The 18,819-nt window shown below is 53.0% G+C and overlaps 3 protein-coding genes across 3 annotated transcripts; 1 reads left to right on the top strand and 2 right to left on the bottom strand.

Moving 5' to 3' along the window:
- Window positions 1-274: 274 nt before the first annotated feature.
- On the bottom strand, window positions 275-6,182 carry LOC306811206 (fibrinogen-like protein 1-like protein; the record flags this gene model as incomplete). Its single annotated transcript, XM_079324682.1, has 4 exons — window positions 275-1,334; window positions 2,515-2,586; window positions 4,486-4,669; window positions 6,168-6,182. The coding sequence occupies 4 exons, from the start codon at window positions 6,180-6,182 to the stop codon at window positions 700-702; spliced, it is 906 nt and encodes a 301-aa protein (XP_079180808.1). The 3' UTR covers window positions 275-699.
- A 3,841-nt stretch (window positions 6,183-10,023) lies between these two features.
- Window positions 10,024-12,837, top strand: LOC306811334 (fibrinogen-like protein 1-like protein). Its single transcript, XM_079324932.1, is given in 5 exon segments — window positions 10,024-10,056; window positions 10,058-10,091; window positions 10,094-10,153; window positions 10,850-10,972; window positions 11,839-12,837. Coding segments are annotated over 5 exon segments (876 nt in total). The 5' UTR covers window positions 10,024-10,038; the 3' UTR covers window positions 12,480-12,837.
- Window positions 12,838-14,391: 1,554 nt separating this feature from the next.
- On the bottom strand, window positions 14,392-17,160 carry LOC306811338 (fibrinogen-like protein 1-like protein). The gene is made up of 3 exons (XM_079324941.1): window positions 17,002-17,160; window positions 16,064-16,189; window positions 14,392-15,479 (listed from the first exon to the last, which is right to left on the bottom strand). The coding sequence occupies exons 1-3, from the start codon at window positions 17,003-17,005 to the stop codon at window positions 14,851-14,853; spliced, it is 759 nt and encodes a 252-aa protein (XP_079181067.1). The 5' UTR covers window positions 17,006-17,160; the 3' UTR covers window positions 14,392-14,850.
- Between the last annotated feature and the right edge of the window lie 1,659 nt (window positions 17,161-18,819).

Raw genomic sequence — 18,819 nt, 5'->3', positions numbered from 1 at the left:
CCTTTATTACAATGTAACTGGGTTTAATTTTCTTATGTGCATGAGAAGCACTCAAGGATTTCTCTCTCCAGGCTGAGTAACTTGGTTTAGTGGAAGGTGTCCCTTACCATGGCTGGGGGTTTGGAATGAGATGGGTTTTAAGGTCCCTTACAACCCAAACCAGGCTGTGAATCTATGATAGGCCTAAAGACTCCAGTCCTGGCACCTGACATGGGATTTCTTGAGTCTCAGGGGAGAAGATCAGAGGTACAGAACACATATCAGTACTGAAGAATGAGCTCAAGCAAGCATGTTTATTGGATGCTTTATCAAACACTGCAGAGAGGCTCAGAGTACATGAAATTTGGGGCATGCAGCTTTTTTGCTTTCTGTGAGCTCTGGAGACAGCAAGGAAACTGATGTAACTCCAAAGCCGTGCATCTTCCTCCTACAGAGAAGGTACACGTGGAATCCACAAATTTCATAAGTGTTTTTAAAATTCTTGATTATGCACATAATAACAAGGAATCATTGGCAAGCACAGGGGAATGGAGCATGGAGCTGAGCAGAGGGGAGTCTGCAATTGGAGTGGGGGATTGTAAAGTGGTGTTAAAGCCCTGCTACCCTGGTGCTCCTCGCTCTGCTCCAGAGAGGCTCACACTCTTTGGCCATGCAGAGCCTTTGCAGAGTGCCCACTGGGGACAGGAGGAGGAAGAAGCACTAACAGTATGAAGCTGGTTTAATGAGGATAAGAGAGGATTTGCAGTTCCCCTTGCACAGGTTGCCCCAAGTCATGCCACCCTTGTAATTCAGCCGCACGGAGTAGCAGGACGAGTACCACCACCCTCCCTCGTAGCTGTAGGCACAGTTCTTGCTGTAGGTGTCCTGATCCCGGTCCTTGGTGGAGAATTTCATGTTGTCATGCATGCTGTTGGGGTTGTCCGAGGTCATGGCATCCCCAGCCGTGCCATTGTAGGAGCCCAGCCTGAGCCTGTAGCCCAGGGACTCGTCCTCCACGCTGAACAGGTTGTAGTCTGCGAAGCTGAAGGTGTCAGCAGAGTCCTGGATGACAAACCTGACCTGGTAAACCTTCTGCTTGGCGATCTGGTGGATGTACTCGGTGCCCAGCCAGTACTCGGTGCGCACGTTGCCGAAGCCGAACTTGTAGGTGCTCCAGGACTCGGCCCAGGTGACAGGAGTGTCCCTCTGGTTCCTCTGGATGACGGTCCAGCCCCCGTGGGTGACGTTCATCTCGCAGTACACCACCAGGTGGTGCAGCCCCTTGGGCTGGATGATGTACACCCCGCTGTGGCTGCCGTGGGGAATCTCGCTGCAGTCCTTGGGCCAGGCTGAGGCTGGAAACAAGAGCTGGTTATTAAATCTCCTAAAGGTGGAGCATTTCCTTTGTGTCTGCATCCTCCACACACACATTCCTAGGCTGTATTCCTGCCATGCCTGATTTTGATTTACTTACAAGAGTAAATCAAAATCTTCACATGATCAGTGTAAGAGTTGAGCTTCACATCTTCCTAAGACTGGACTCAAACTGATGGGGACATGCTGCAAAAATGTCTGGTGAGACCAAGCCAGGCATCATGCCACCAAAGAACCTTCACCCAGGGTGGGTTCAGCCTCAGTGATTTGCCTGTGTCATGAAGATGATGATGCACATGAAAATGATGTACATGAAGATGATGCATCTCCACAGACAAATGCCAATCTGGGGGACAAAGTCACTTGCTGGTACAGCACAGAGGTTTAGCACCTTGCCCCAGACAGGGTGACCATGACATCCATACCTCTGACAATTGAATTAGCTCTTGCGATCTCAACAGGGCAAAAGCATTGTTGTTTTCTGGCCTTACCCAAGTAGTTCTTTAGAGATTTCTGACTTATTAGATTTGATTATGGCCTTCCCATTCTCCAGAATGTCCACACCTCATACAACAAACAGCTGAATGTACCTACACGGTGCTGGGAAGGAATGTGCCCCACTCCCAGTACCTCTGTCACCAGTCACCCCCAGCAGGCAGGACCTGTCCTTGGCCTTATGGGCTAATGCTGACCAGCCAGTTCAGCAATTCTGTCAGACCCAATCTTCTCATCAACTGTGCAGTGAAAACAGGAAAATGACGGATCACCCCTTCCCAGTAATGGAGCATCACCTGCCAGTTTGGACCTTTCTCTGGAAAATTCCCCATGCAAAAACAGCTGATCAGGTACTGAGCCCAGGGCACAGCTGGTAACAGAGTCCCCTGAGGTTAGGCACAGGCACTGGCTCACACTCACACTCACACTCACACTCACACTCACACTCACACCCACACTCTCACTCACACTCACACTCACACTCACACCCACACTCTCACCCACACTCACACTCACACTCACACTCACACTCACACCCACACTCTCACTCACACTCACACTCACACTCACACTCTCACTCTCACTCTCACTCACACTCACACTCACACTCACACTCACACTCTCACTCACACTCTCACTCTCACTCACACTCACACTCACACTCACCGTGGCTGGTGGCCGCGCGGTGTGCGATGTCTCTGGCCTCCCGCACGTGTCCATCCCGTCCATCCCCATCACCTGCACAACACAGAGACAGCAGTGAGCCTGCACGTGCCTGCTGGGACAGCTCAGTCTTCTCCAGATGATATTCCAGTTTTTTCTGTCACTGTTTCTGATTCCAGGGGAATTTACCCATTTCAGACATCGGCAAGTTGGGGGAATTGACACGGTGTTAGAGTGAGACTGATGGTTTTTTGGTGGAAAGGATTTGGGCATATTGTGTAGGGGAAAAGCCCTAATGGTGGTGGCAACACTGGGAAGATGGTTGTTAGTGCAGCAGCAGCACTTGGGACTTGGGAAGAAGAGGGATCAAAATGGAGGAAGAAATGTGAGAGCAGACCCAGGAAAACCAGCTGAGGGGTCAGGAGTTGGGAGAGGTGTCTGCTCAAAAGGGGATTTGAAGGGTGTTGCTGGAAGAGAGGTTGGTTTAGAACGAGTTAATACAATTCTTTTGCAAGGATATCTCTGTATCCACTGAGGGCTGTAAAAGAGAGGGATGAGTCACAGGCTCATGGAATCACAAAAGCCATTCCTGTCCCCTCTCTAAAACAATTAACCCTGCAGCTGCTGCTGTGACACCCTCAAATACCTGCTCCCTCCTCAGTCTCAGCTGGCACTTTCACCTCCTTCCTTGTGTTTACCTGAAGCCTCTTGCACTCTGTGTAAGCCCATTCCTGACATAGTCTGCCTGCCAGACTTCTGACTTTCTGAATTTTGATATTGACTCTCTTTTGGACTCCCTTTGATTTATTTACAACCTGAGCCTGTGTGGAGTGGGAAACCCTCGTGTGACATGGAGGACTTTCCTAGTGTGACATTCACTATTCCTACAGCCATATGGAGCTGTTTACTCATGTTTGTGCTGTAAGGCATCTGCCTCTGCTGCTGTCTGCCTTCACACCCCATCCCTTTGGAAGCACTCCTCTCCAAATCAAGGCTTTGGAGTGCTGGCCTGTCCTCTCTGGATGCCTCCCTGCTCACCCAGCATGCTGCTGATGTTTGCAGAGCACAGTGCTGTAGGTGAGAGATCACAAAGTCATAGAGTATCCCAGGTTGGAAAGAAAGCATAAAGGTCATCAAGTCCAACTCCCTGCACAAGACAACCCCAAAATCACACAGTTTCTGAGGGCACTGTGGAGCCCAGAGCACACTCTCTGCTCAGACTTGCAGCTCTTGCTGAACTGTCTCAGGCTCTTGTCTCAGTCACAGTGCTCCCTATGCTGGCAGTCTCCTGACAGCTGCTCTGGAACCAGCACCAAACACTTGGACCTTGAGCTCTTCTGCTGAGCACACTTCCTCCTCCCTTGGAAGGGAATCAGCTCTTCCTGTCCTGCCACATCCCACCCACAGACCCTGGCTTTTTCCCCAAGCATTCCTTCAAGGCTTCCTCATTGCTCCAACACACCCTGGTACCTGCAGGTTACTCTGTGCCATCACCTGGCTGATTGCCCTGTGCCACTGCCACTGCTTAAACTCTGTATTAACTCCATTTATTTCCTCTCTGTGTTGAGCCTTCCTTGAAGTCAGTTCTCCACTGACATTGTGATTTCCAGAAATGGGAACTGTTTTCCATGTCTCCAAAACACACTGAGAGCATCTTTAACCCTTCTTCTCCAGGGAGGAACATATGGACTACAAGACTCTGGGCTGGGTCTTGCTGCCAACGAGGCCAAATTGTCCTTTCTCCTGGGATTGTGTGAGCTCTCAGATTTGGGCTATTCTGTCCCTTATGGCCAGAAGAACTTCATGCCATGCAGGAGATGAGGCAGGCAGCAAGCAGAGGTGCACCCTAAGGTTACTCTTGTCTCAGTCAGACACTCTCAGGTCAGTGTTTATTCCCAGAGGTGTGGGCAGGCTGTGCAGGGTCTGACTGAGCAGGACCTTGCTTGCCTCTCCCTGTTGGGGGGTCATACTCACCAATCTGGGAGGGCTGTGGGGGAGCATTCATAATGTCATCCATTGTGCCATTGAGGAGGTACAGGTTTCTTATGTCAACATCAGGAAAAGATGCTGCCAGGGCCAGCAGGCAGGTCAAAAGTAGGAGACAAAGGCACTGGGTAGCTGAAATGGGAAGAGATTGGAAGAATGAGCCATGAGTCTTCTACTGGAAAACCACTAATCCCATTCAGAGTAAAATGGGAAAATAAAACTCTGTGTAGAGCTCCCTCAGAGCCACGAGCCCCATGGAGATGAGTTCATTTAGATGAGCTGCCACATGCACATTGCAGGAGTCATTAGTGGTGGTGCCTGCTGTAGTGGTGTTTGAGACCAAAGAGATGCTGAAACCTCATCCAAACCCAAAGTGTCCATAGTCAGGAATCCCTATAAAACTCCAGACCCAGGCCTAGAGATAACAACAAACACAGAGGGAGGAATCCCCTTTCTTCCCATCTCCCATGGGACATTCATAGCCCTGGGTGGGAATGAGCTCCAGGCAGAGCCTTGTGTGGAAGAAAGGCAGCACAGACCTGCAGGAGTCAGGTCTGGGGTGAATTGTGCCCTTTCTCTGATTATGTGGCTACTCAAAATTTCCATATGTGAAAGCTGGTCTGCTCTGCTCTGTTTCAGTGCACTAGGAAAAACCAGCTCACTTTTTGCAGTATTCAACCTAAGTAACATAACAAAAAGTTTATCATGATTCCTAAAGATCAGGACATTGTGGAGATGCCTGCCCATGGGGAATTCTGACACAGCTCACCTGCCAGATTACCACTGTGACTGCCTCTGTTCAAAACCAAGCAGAGCCAACATTTATTGCATTTCCCAGGGGTACCTGGGCTTGGCACCATCCTCTGGGATGCCTGAGAAGGAAAATGACCATGGATGCCAGCCTGGCTGGAATTGCAGCCACCCTGGAGACCAACATCCCTTCTGGGAATGCTCAGAGATGTCCCACCATTTGTGCTGGTTTACAGCTTTATAGCAAACACATTTCAGTCCCACTGATTCACTTCTCAGTTCCTACACAACATTTGGTGTGTTGATACACTTGTGTTTAGGGACATGGTTAAAGACATTTTTCCTTGAGGCCCCCAGGGAAGAAATTCTCTCCTCACTGGCAGCCCTTCCCCTGGAACTGGCCATGAAAAGCACAGGGAGGAGATGCAGGAGGAGGATCAGCCTCTTGTGGGTGTTCTGCTGGGGACAGCAATGTGCATTTCAGCATCTGACCTCCAGATCTGGGTACCTGTTCAATATCACACTTACAGAAAAATCCAAAAAATCCCTTTTCTACTCTAGAGTATTTAACACTTTCTTGGAGAACTGAAAATTGCAAAGAATGGTAAATACAAGACTATAAAATTGTCACTCCAGGGTGACACTGGTACAACCTGGACACAGCAGAGCATGCAGGCTCCTGCCCCAGCTCCCAGCCCTGGGCAGAGCAAGGAGAAAGTGATGGACTCAGCACCAGGAAACTCAGGGTATGGGGGGGACAGACCCTGCAGAGTGCTGGGGTATCCTGTGACCTGCAGCCACACACAGGGGTGCCATTTCACCCATCCCATCCCATCCCATCCCATCCCATCCCATCCCATCCCATCCCATCCCATCCCATCCCATCCCATCCCATCCCATCCCATCCCACCCCACCCCACCCCACACTCACCCATGCTGTCCCTGGACCCTGTGCAGCACAGAGCTGGCTGGTTTGGCCTGGCTGCAGGGGTGTCCTGCCTGAAAGTTATAAGGCTGAGCAGGTGAGGGGGTGGAGGCAGGAGACCCAAACTTGTCCTGTGGTTGGCAGCAGGACCAGGGGCTTAGGGCTTATTTGCTCTTCACCATCAAGTGATCAGTCCTTGCACAAAGAAGTCTGTGTGTCCCACAGGTGAAGAGCTTTCTTCAGAGGCAAAGCAAATAATTTGGTGCTTGCCTAAAAATAACCACAGCTCACTGTGCAGTGTTTCCCCAGGGAATGACGTTCTTGGGGCATCTCCACAGAGCTCAACTGGTGAGTAAATACCCCAATGGCTTTCACCTCCTGGATGGAAATCAAACACCAGCCATAAATCCCTCTCTGCAGAGTTGACATTGAGCTCAGCAGCCCCTGGGAACCCCACAGACTCTTCAGGGAAGAGGCACTCCAGTGTTCCTGAGAACCTGTGCCCTGAACTTCACAAAGTTCCACTCCAGTGCCTCCTGCCCCCCTGCCCTGCCCTGCCCCCTGTGCTGCCCCAGGCACCCCAGGCTGGCCCTTGCAGCAATCACAAGGGGCTTTTGGGCATCATGAAGTGCCACTGATGTGAAATGGTCTCACCTCAAGCCCCTCTCTGCTCTAGGAGCACTTACACCATGAATGTCTATAGAAAATGCCAGACCTCCCTTTCCCAGGGATAGATGCCTGCAGTGTTCTGAGTTAGGAGGGTTCCTGCAGCCCAGCAGCCACCCTGGGCTGCACAGGCAGGGTTTTTGTCACATACTGTGTCCTTGCAGTGTCACCTGGTCATGGACACTCCTAGGGGCTCAGCAGGGCTGCTCCAGCAGCTTCCAGCCAGTTTTTACAGGAGGCTGTGGCCCATGTGAAGATTGGCATCGTGAAGGTTGGGATGAGCAAAGCAGGCAGGGGAGAAGATTTATGCAAATGCCCAGCTCTATCCTGGCCCCCAGCTCCTGTTCAGTGTATTTCACAGAAACACAGAATCCTGGAAAGGTTTGTGTTGGAAGGTTTCTTCAAAGATCATCTGCTCCATCCCCCTGCCATGGGCAGGGACATCTCCCAGGTGTCCACAGGCCCTGTTGCTCCAAGCCCTGTGTGACCTGGCCTTGATCAAAGTTCCATGCTGGAAGAGCCACAGTTCTGTTTGCTGAAAAATCTGGAAAAATGCAGCCAGGAGGGTGAGGGAAGGGATTATTCACTTGCACAGGTGGAGGGCTGGAGGGCTGTGTGGGGCTCCCCTGTGCAGAGCAGCAGCTTCAGCTGCAGAAGGATCCAGCTGGGCAGGGGGACAGGGATGTGGGGAGGGGCTGGGAAGGATGCAGGAGAGAAGGCTGAGATGGGATCCTGTGGCTGCCCAGAGAGGGTGAGGAGCAGGGGGAGTCAGGCTCCTCAGAGCACTGATTGCTTTGGATCCCTCACTGGGAGACACAGAATGGAGCAAATCTGGAGGGCACCAGGCTGGTTGGAGTCCTGGAGCTCAGGACATGTCAGAGAAGTGGAGAGAAATGGGTTTGCTCCACCTGGAGAAGAGCAGGCACAGAAGGAGTTTATTGCTGACATCAACCAACTCATGGGACTACACAGAGAACGTGGAGCCAGATTCTCAAGGAGGTGGGATGAGAAGCAATGGATCTAAGCTGGAAGGTGGAAACTCAAGCTAGAAATAGAACTTTGCTTTAACATGAGCTTGATCCAATATTGGGACAGGTGCCCAGAGAGAGGCTGTGGGATTTCTCTTAGAGATGTTCAAGACTTGGCTGGACAAGGACTTGTCTGAGCATGGTTTGGACCAGAGGGTCTCCAGAAGCCCCTCCCAGCCTAAATTGTTCCATCACCCTGTGGCTGTGAGACTCTCCTTGGAGGTGCACAGGGTCATGAGAGCCAACACATACAAGGGCAAGGAATGGAAATTAAATTTTAAAAAATCAGCCTGAGTGTGTTCAAAGATGGAAAAAAACAACAACCACCAAAAAAAACCCAAAAAAACCAAAACAAAAAAAAAAAAAAACCAACAACAACAAAAAAAAAACCAACCAAAAAACCCAAAAAACCCACCAAAAAAACCCCAAAAAATGGGACCTCCATCCCCTGACATTCACAAGTGACCCAGATGCCTCTGAACCCATTCAAGTTTTCACTGTTTTGGCACTGAGGCAAACCAGAGGCACCCAGAGCTGATCCTGGACACCCCATGTCTCCAATTCTCTGCTCACCCCCCTCCCCAGCCCTGAAATCTCAGCACTGGCCCCACACAGCCCAGCCCTGCTGGGGGATTTGCCCTTTCAGGGTTAAAAGCTGTCATGGCCCTGTCCCACCCAGCACCTTCCCCTGGGCCCCTGAGGTCACTTTAAACTCAGCCCTGACCTTCAGTCCTCACTGGGAGCACAGTGGGGACTCCAATCCCCTCTCTGTCCACTTTTTCTGGATGGGTTTAGACCCTGTGGGTGGTTTATTTCCTGGGTGGGCTGCTCACATCCCTGCCATATTTGCAGCCCTGCCCTCTGCCCTGAGTTTCTTCATCCAGGATCCTGGACAGCCTCACACAGAGCCCACCCTCAGCCCTTTCCTCTGAGCCAGGAACTGGCAGGACAAACATCCCCTCCTCAGCTCCCCTTGGCTCCCAACCTCCCCCAGGCTGGCAGAGCTGACACTGGAGGGTTCAGATGCAGCTTGATCATAGAATCACAGAATTATTAAGGCTGGAAAATATCTCTGTGATCAGTGAATCCAGCTGTCAGCCCAGCATCACTGAGTTCACCAACAAACCATGTCCTCAAGTGTCACATCCACATGTTTTCTGAATGTTTCCAGGGATGATGACTTTACCACTGCCCTGGGCAGCCTGTTCCAGTGCTTGACAACCTTTTCCATGAAGAAATGTTCCCTAATATCTAATCTAAAACTGCCCTGATGCAACTTGAGGTTATTTTCCCTCATCCTATCAATCCAGGGATCCATTGTCATGAGAGGTCTGGATGTCTCTGTCCATCAAAGCCTGCTTGATTTCCACAGGATGGAAAGTTTGGTGGGAACCTCAGCTTGACCCTGGATTGCTGTGAACAGCAGGGGTGAAGCTGTGTCATGAAAAAAGTCTGATCAGAAACCAGCACAGAAGAAGAAGGCAGAAGGGCTAGATCTTTATCTTCTTAAATTTGACTTGGAAAGGTTATGGAGCTTCCTGGACCCTCTGGCAGGAAGAACAGCTTCCCTCAAAGCATTTGTGGAGAGCATTTTGAGCCAGAAGACAGAGAAACTCCTGGGCAACACTTCTGGGACTGAAGGTGGATCTGTAGGGACTCAGCAGGACAAAGATGGGGATTGGGAAGGAGAGTGGCAAAGGGTCCCATGGACACTAGTTTGATATCTGGAGCCCTTGCTCAGGGGAGACTGGGGTGCCAGGGGACACTGGGGTGCCAGGGGACACTGGCTCCAGCCCAATGGCTGATCCCAAATCCTGCCAGGGAAGGGTTAGTGAGCAGGCACCTCTCTTGAGGACCTGTCCTCAACTTTCCAAGGTTTGCTTGGGTCTGGTCACATAGCCCTCTCCCCCTTTGCTAGCTTCTGTATATCCTTGAAAAGCTGGGTCTCTCCACTTCACTTTGATCACAGCTCTCCAGGTTTTGCTCCAAGTGTGCAATTCACATGTAGTGTTTATGTAGGGACAGTCAATAAGTGAAATTTCTCAGCATGGAGGGGGTTATTCTGTACCTCTCTGGCTGGAAGGACATGTGTCCCTCCCCTCAGCTGTGCTGTCATGGGATCTGGAAACTGCTCCAGTCACAACCTGCAAGTGGCTCCTTGTGCCTCTGGAGATGATGAGTGTGAGCACAGCTGGGTGTGTGCAGTGCCTATAAAGGCAGCAGGGCCCTGGGCATGGCAGGGTGCACCCCTGGGCTCCTGCTCTGTGCAGCTGTGCTGTCGTGATGGGTGAGTTTCCTGCTCCTGGTGAGTTTTTTTGGCAATCCCAGGCTGGCTTGTGTTGGAAGGGATCTTAAATCCCACCCAGTGCCATGGGCAGGGACGTTTCCAGGCCCTGTCCAGCCTGGCCTGGGACATTCCTAGTTTCCCTGGACACTGCTGGCTCCTGCCTGGGGCTGCTGAGTGCAGGTGTTGGGAACAGAGAGCTGCCTTTAGCAGGGCACTTATGCAAAATGACAGCAAAGAACATGACAATAAATAAAAGCAGTGATTTTTCACTGCTGGTTTTTCACTCACTCTGAGTGATGCTGGGCTCAAATGAGACCTCACAGGGTGAGTATGCAAAGGCACAGAGAATGATGAGCAGGACAGCAGCTGGGAGTTTCCCTGGGAGCAGGAGGGGTGCCCGAGCAAAGCAGCAAACAACACCCATGCTTGGTGCCAGGCTGTGCCTGCCCCAGGCTGCCTGTGCCACGAGTTCCAACATCCTGCCAAGGGAGGTAACGTTGGGAGCCTGGTCCTTTCCCTGCTGGAGCAATGCCTGAGGCATGGGGGCTGCTCTGGGGTCCTGCCCCATGAGCTGAGGGAGGGCAGGGTGTAGGGGGGTTGTTTGGGCTGGTCCCCCTGTGTGGGCCAGGAAATCTCCTGCTGTCTGCTTGTGGGCAGAGCAGTAGGAGCCAGGGTGATGGGCTCTTTGCTCCCCAGGACTGCAGGCTGGCACAGCCTGGCTCCTGCTGCCCACCCTGCTGGCAATGCTGCTCCTCTGCGCCAGCGCTGGCCCAGCCAAGCCAGCCAAGCCCCCTGCTGCCTCTGCCAGCCCCAGGAACGGTGAGTAGGGGCACCAGGGGGGCACTGAGGGCCACAGCAGCACACTCAGCTCTGCTCTGGGACAGGGAGGGTGGCACAGCACGGGAACTCCTCACACACACAACCCCTGGGGTTTACAGCCTGACTGCTGCCAGATCACCTTCACCCCCTTGGGGGTCTGTGCTGAAACCAACGGGTTTTTGCCAGACACCACAGCCTGAAAGGATTGCTGTGCCATGTTTGTGAGGCTCAGTTCTAGGAGAGATCCTCCTAGCTTTTTGTTTAGCTCTTGTTGGATTAGGGACATCCCCTTCCTCCCTTTAAGGGAGGATTATACAAGCTGCAAGACCCCTGAGTTCAGTGGCTTGAATTGGAATTACCCATAGCAAATTGTCTCCCATGAGAGATGATGGGAGATTTTCTCAAGAAAAACAAATGAGATTGCAAATTACTTTGGCTAGTAAGACATGAGACAGATAAATAAGACCAAGGCAGAACTAAATCTTCTTATCCAATGCCATGAGCCCCAGAGAAAACAAATTTTCATTACATGTCCTCATCCAGTGGGGCATTTTGGAAACTTCTGGTCCCTGCAAGAGCTGCAGCTCTATATATCAAGGGTATATGGGCCAGACATACTTGGAGGGCAGTATTGGCAATCCTGGAGATTTTTTTTACCCTTCTTCCTGCATTAGAAGGCTCCAAATGAAACAGCAAATCATGAGAAATAGGTTCTGGAGCTCTTACAGAGGCTCAGACACTTTCGGGTTTGCTGAGGATGAGGGAGTGGAGGAGCCACAGACAGAACCTCAGCTTTCTGTCCTGAGTCCTCAGCGACCTTCAGCTGTGCAGACAGACTGACGGTGCCTGTCTCCCGTGTGCTGCAGCCGCAGGGTTCCCCCCCGACTGCAGCCGCCTGCCCCGGGGCAGCGGCAGCGGCGTCTACGTGATCCAGCCGGCGCGCTCGCCCCCGCGCGTGGTCTGGTGCGACATGGACACCGAGGGCAGGGGCTGGACCGTGGTGCAGAGGAACTCCCACGACACTGAGCTCAACTGGAAGCAGTCCTGGACCACCTACAAGTACGGCTTTGGGAACGTGCACAGCGATTACTGGCTGGGCACCGAGTACCTGCACCTGCTGACGCAGCAGGGCACCTACAAGGTGCGATTCGTGGTGCGCGACAAGGGCAACGTCACCCACTACGCCGAGTACGACATCTTCAGGGTGGAGGGCGAGGCCAGCGGGTACCCCCTGAGGCTGGGCCGCCACTCCGGGGACGGGGACGACTACCTGACCCTCTACCACCCCAAGAAGGGCGGCATTCACGACAACATGAAGTTCAGCACGGTCGACAAGGACCAGGACCAGTACAGCGGGAACTGCGCCAAGAGCTACGGGGGGTGGTGGTACAACAGGTGCCAGAACGTCCTGCTCAACGCCAAGAACTACATTGTCTGGCCGGGCTTCTGTGACAGCGGGGACTGCGCGTCCTCCCTCATCCTGGTCAAGCCCACAGATGTGTGCTGAGCACGCCCAGCCCCGGCACTGAGGGGGTGCCACCGTCCCCAGCCCAGTGCCCATTCCCGCCAGTCCCGGTGCACGTCCCGCTCTGCTCGCAGCTCCTGCCCCCTCCCCAGCCGAAGCACAGCCGCTCTGGGGCTCGGGAGCCGCTGCCCGGAGCGCTGGGCACACGGGCAGCCCTGTCCAGTGCCGGCTGCACTGGGGCACGGGCACTGCTTTGGGGTGGGGTCGTGGTGCCAGTTCCCTTCCCCTGCAGCCGGTGAACCCCGCTTTGCCCAGGCCCTGCACCCCCCCGGGCCCCGCACACCCCCAGCTCTGGTATCCGTGCTGGGAGGAATCAGCTGCAATAAACCCTGGAGCCAGACGGTGCTGCCTCATGTCTGCCTGCACACACCTGTGGGGGGTCACTGCCCAGCCTTCAGGGTGGCACACTTGGCGGGAAGTGTGTTAGGCAATGTTCCTTTCAACGGCGTGTTCCAGCCACTGCACATGGACTGTGGCTGTAAGGCTACAATTAGCCAACAGGGCCAGCAAAGCCCTGATCATGTAAAACCCTCACCCATAGTTTGCCCCTGTTTGTGGCTGGATGGTTGCTGTGCTGGGAAAAAGAAGAAACCATCACAGCCTGGAGTGGGGAGAGGGCAGTGGACTCCCTGAGGGTGTGAGTGATGTGGGTGAGACAGTGCCATCATTCCTGCTGCAGACAGGGAATGTGTCTGTGAAGTTCCCTTGTGGTGCAGGGCAGTTTGAATGTGGGGCTTGAAAGAACCCACAGCTCCTCTCCTCACTCTGTGGAAGGAAAGCTGAGCTCAGGGAAGGTTTGTGGCTCAGAATGCTGAACATGGGAGTCTGGAGCCAAGGCCTGTGACCAAGGTCCCAGGGCACCCAGGAGAGCTGTGGCAGTGCATCACTCCTGAGGAGCTGCTGAGTTCTCAAGGAGAATTCTTTGGCAGCCTTGGAGGCACATGCAGGTGAGCAGCACTGCTCCATGGCAAGAGGGAGGTACCAGGGTGCTGCTGGTTGAGAAAGGCTCCCAGCTGGAGCTGACTTGAGAGTAGCACTTCTGAACTAAGAGATATGTCTGCTGGTTTAAAAAGTCATGGTGCTCCAGCCTGGATGCACAGCCCAGCAGAAGGGAAGAGGCTGGACAAAGGCTTGGGGCTCCTGACAAAGAGCATTCCAGCCAGCAGCCAGCCCTGAGTGATGCTGAGCTGCATTCCTGGCTCTCTGTTAGGGAACAGTTGCACTCAATGATCCTTGTGGGTCCCTTCCAACTCAGAATATTCTGTGAATCTATGAGAGCAGCCAGTGACACATCTCCTGCTCTGTTCAGCACTGCTAGACCAACATCCTCCCTCTGCTCAGCATCAGGGACCACATCACAGCTACTGTGTCCACTGCTGAGCTGCCCGGTGCACAGAGTTATCACTGCACTGGAGCAATTCCATACAGACCCAAGCTGATTCAGAATCTTTAAATTCTGGGATCTCTGTCATGTCAGGCTGTCTCAGCCCTCACACTGGCCCAGACAGACCAACCATAAGGTGCTGTGTGGCCTTGCAGTTGTTCCCTTCCACTCTCCCAGTTCCCCCCCAGCATCCACAAGGATAATGGGGCAGGATGACATTGGCCTGGCTTTCCAGGTCATGGCTGGCAGGGTTGAACTGGCCTAATGCTTCCCTCTCACCCTGTGCTTGCTGTTGGCTGTGTGATGCTACATTCCCTTTTTGGAAAATCCCCACCTTGGAATGCAACCCTCTTCTTTAAGTGAAAGTTTTGTCTCTAATTCCTCACTTGAGTTGTATAAAAAAATTTTACTTTGAAAACTTTTTCTTACTGCACCAGAAGCCTCAGGTGTGCATCTGGCAGGAAATGGATAGCAGTTGCAAGGTGTTCCCAAATAAATGAAGGACACTAGGCAGGTCTGAAAGTGATTTTATTCTGCAGGATGAACACAAACTGCAGCAGGGATGTCTTGTGGACATGACCTGCCCTGACCTCAGTACAACTTGGGTTAGGTTAGCTGGTGATGATGGATATTTTTCTGCTGAAAACATCTGTACCCACAAAGCAAAAAGAACAAAAGACATGCTGATCAGGAGGGGTTTAGGTTTCTGAGCATAGAGCTCTCTCCAGAAGGAACAATGCTTGAATACTGTAGCATTTATAAAGATGCATTCTAATAATATTCCCTCCCAAAACCCACCACAGGTGAATGGCCAGAGCCAGAGCCAGGAGCTTTGCTGCTTTTCAGGACAGGAGGAAAACAAAGCAGCTGTTGATATAGAGGAACAGCCCCATTCACCCCCAAGGCCTCATCATCCAACAGGCCCCAGCAGGGCACTGGCCTGGCCATGTGCACAGAAGGGCAGGAGTTCTAGTGGTATGCAGCTGGTTTGATGAGGATGGCCGAGGCTCTGCAGTTCCCCTTGCACAGTTTGCCCCATGTCAGGCCCCCCCTGACGTTCAGCTGCACGGAGTAACACGCAGAGTACCACCACCCCCCCCCATAGCGGGAGGCACAGTTCCCTCTGTAGGTATCCTGATCCCGATCCTTGGTGGAGAACTTCATGTTGTTGTGCACTTTCCTGGGGTTGTCTGAGTCCATGGCATCCTCTGCTGTCCCTGAGTGTGCTCCCAGCCTGAGCCTGTAGCCCTGGGACTCGTCGTCCAGGCTGAACAGGTTGTAGTCTGCGAACTTCATGTTGTTTGCAGCATCCCAGATGACAAACCTGACCTGGTAGAGCTTCTGCCTGGTGATCTGGTGGATGTGCTCGGTGCCCAGCCAGTGCTCGGTGCGCACGTTCCCAAAGCCGTGCTTGTAGGTGCTCCAGGACTCTGCCCAGGCCACCTCCGTGTCCTGCCGGTTCCTCTGGATGACGGTCCAGCCCCCGTCTGCCCCGCCCAGCTGGCAGGACACGGTGATGGGGTGCAGCCCCACTGGCTGGATGATGTACACCCCGCTGGGGCTGCCAGCAGGCACCTCGCTGCAGTCCCTGGGCCACGCTGGGGCAGCACAGAGGGGACAGAACAAAAGCCTGGGCATCAGAAAGAGACCTTGGGCAGGAGGGAGTTTCACATGGCCAGAGCACATGGGGGATAAGCACTTTTCCCAGCCCAGGGAAGTCTGTAAGGTGAGAGTGGGTTGACCTCAACCCTCTGTTCCTTTTCCACATGGAAGACCAACAGGAGTCAACCCCATTGAAAGGTCCCAGACTGACTGAGCTATGCTGATATCAGTCCAAGAGACTGAATATGGACACCAGTGGGCTCCTTTGGGTGTCCTGAGAAAGGGTTTGTGACACTACAGCAGGGTCATGCTGGGAGGAAGGTGAAGAGGACCTAGCCCCTGCCTGTGACTAAGGGAATGGGGAAAAATTATCCCTTCAAGCACAGAGCCCCCTCTTCCCAGCCTGCACAGTGCACACACACACACACACACACACACAGCACTGCAGCCTGAGCTAGGCACACATTCACCATCCTCCATCTCAGCACTGCCAGGGCTAGAGACAGTGCACAGTCCTGCCCTAGCCAGAGCTGGCTGAACACATGCACACAACACCAGATGCCCACAGGATGTTACCTACTGGTTCTCTTCAGAACACTCGATGTAGTGTTGGGAGATTTCTTGAAGGTGTTTATGGTTTGTGTGTGCACAGAATGGCCTGGTGCAGCCAAGACGAGCAGAGAAACAAGGAACAGGAGACACTGAGCTGGTAGAAAGGGACAAGAAGAAAAGAAGAAATGTGACCATCCTTCCCATAGTGCCAGCATTACTTTAACTCGAGCAGGCTGGGCAGCATCAGGCTGATCTCTGCAAAGCCTGCCAAAGGGATAGACAAGCTGCCCTTTTCCCCTTGCTCCCATGTGGACAAGTCAAACATGGGGCAGTTTGGGGCAGAGCAAAGTACCCAACAGCTGCCTGAGCTCAGTTTCACTCGGTTCCTGGAGCAGGCCCTGCCTGGGGTGAGCCAGGGGCCAGGGGATGAGCAGCTGGTGCTCTGAGAGTGGCCAGTGCCCCTCAGGACCCGGTGCCACTGCTCAGTGTCAGGAACCCTGCATGGAGCCTCTCGCCCCTGCTGAGCTGCCCGAGCTCTGCTCTCCCTTTGCTGGCAAGAGCCCCCATTGCCCAGCCTGTACTCACCCACTGCTCCCTGCCCAGCCTGTGCTCACCCATTGCCCCCATTGCCCAGCCTGTACTCACCCATTGCTCCCTGCCCAGCCTGTACTCACCCACTGCTCCCTGCCCAGCCTGTACTCACCCACTGCTCCCTGCCCAGCCTGTACTCACCCATTGCCCCCATTGCCCAGCCTGTACTCACCCACTGCTCCCTGCCCAGCCTGTACTCACCCACTGCTCCCTGCCCAGCCTGTGCTCACCCATTGCTCCCTGCCCAGCCTGTACTCACCCACTGCTCCCTGCCCAGCCTGTACTCACCCATTGCTCCCTGCCCAGCCTGTACTCACCCACTGCTCCCTGCCCAGCCTGTACTCACCCATTGCTCCCTGCCCAGCCTGTACTCACCCATTGCTCCCTGTGGAAATGCCCTCTGGAGTGCAGAGCTCTGCAGTGGGGCTGCCACTGGGGCATTTGTAGAGCCCTCTGCACTGGGCGGGCTCAGTGGGTCCTACCCCCTTTTCTGCTGGAAGAGATCAGGCTGGTTTCCTGCAGAAAACACCAGCTGAGGTGGTGAGGAGGTGCCTATGGTTCTGGATTGCAAAGAAAATAATTCCTGAGCCAGCAAGAATCCTTGGAATGGTCTCTTCTGTGAGTGCTTAGTGACTTGGATGGAATTTCCCCTGGGAACAGCATATTTGCAAACTTTGGAGAGTATTGCTCAGTAAACACTTGAATGCCACAGCTACCAGCCAGAGCAAACACAGGTCTGTCCCTGCCTCCCACCACTCAGCTGGTGCTGCCAGGTCGAGGGGCTCTTGTTTAACCTGCTCCAGGTCCAGCCCAGCCTGGCTTTGGGTGGGGCAGCAGAGCAGCCCCAAGATCCCCAGGGATCTGAACTGTTGTGGGGCAGTGTTTGGAGCAGCTGCTGGGTTCTGGGGTGCATGACATGGCCAGGGGGTCGTGGTGGAGAGGTCTGTATCTGGGGGAAGCAGGAGAAAACTCAACTCCCCAGTGGAACACAGTCCTGACCTGTAGGGAAGCAGCTGAAGGGCCTGATGAAAGGTTTCTGTGTCAGTTGAGACAGTTGTGGCCTCTGGGCACTGGGTTTGGGAGAGTGGCCATGCAGGATGAGAGGAGAGCAAGGAATGCCCAGGAATGGAGTGAAAACAGGTGGATGGAGGGCAGCAATGGGGATGTGAGTATGTACAGAGGGGATCTAAGCATGCATGGGGGGAAAACAGAGGGGATTGAGTGTGCACAGAGGGATATCATGGTGGAACCCATAGGAACTGAGCACCCACTGAAGGGACAGTGAGATCTGTGCATTGATGGAGGTCAGCAGAGGGAATCTGAGGGAATCAGATTGATTCTTGTGAAAAAGAGGGATGTGAGCTTACCCAGGGCATATAAGTCAGCAGTAAAGAGATGCTGAAAGGACCAAAGAAGATCTAAGTGTTTGAGGAGGGGACAGATGAGGTCTGGGTGCACACAGAGGGAAATGGAGGGCACAAGAGTGTACATGGGAAATATGGCAATGATCTGTTCGTGCAAGAACAATGGAGGGATTCTAAGAGAGCACAACAAGGGGAGCAAAGAGGATATGAAAGCAGCTGGATAGGAATGGAGTGCACCTGAGAGTGGTTGCAAGTGTAGACAATGTGTAAGAGGGGATCCATAGAAGCACTCAGAGGGAAGAGGGATTTGGAAACATGCAAAGGTAGAATAGTTGGGTTGTAAGGCACTCAGAAAGGACGGCAGGGACAGGCAGTGCACTAAAGTAGAAGATCTGATACAATATCTGGCACAATAAATCTGGCTGTGCTCAGTGGGAACTTGTGAGATCACAGATTCCCTGTAGTGCAATTTGCCAACATGGCCTAGCCCAGTTGAATAGGAACTTGCACAATCCAGGTTCACAAATAGTGTGGTTTAGGGAAGGATCAGGAAAGCAGATTCAGGACTGCTGGTGATAAATGCACTAATTACAGGGTGTTAATATGTCTTATGACAGAAGGGATAGTAACAGGGATCTATTAGCTGTAAATATATATTGACCCAGTTATATAGACATAACTATTCCCAGGTCTGCTCCAATGCAGTTGGAGGTGTGAAGCTCAACCAGAGGCATCCCTTCAGGGGAGAAGGAGAGACATTGTCCATCTGCTGATCTCAAGCAAGCATAGATGCATCCCCTCCTCTTTTTGCCCTGAGATTCCATTTTGA

Source organism: Erithacus rubecula (assembly GCF_903797595.1).
Source record: "Erithacus rubecula genome assembly, chromosome: 22".
In the NCBI taxonomy this organism is placed as follows: Eukaryota; Metazoa; Chordata; class Aves; order Passeriformes; family Muscicapidae; genus Erithacus; species Erithacus rubecula.
This window is presented reverse-complemented; position numbering and strand designations above follow the sequence as displayed.

What these genes read in the sequence shown, in the direction of transcription:
- LOC306811338 (XM_079324941.1), bottom strand. An exon ending in GAGTGTTCTGAAGAGAACCA is followed by an intron (nt 15,480 to 16,063) that starts GTAGGTAACATC and finishes GTGCTGCCCCAG; the next exon opens with CGTGGCCCAGGGACTGCAGC.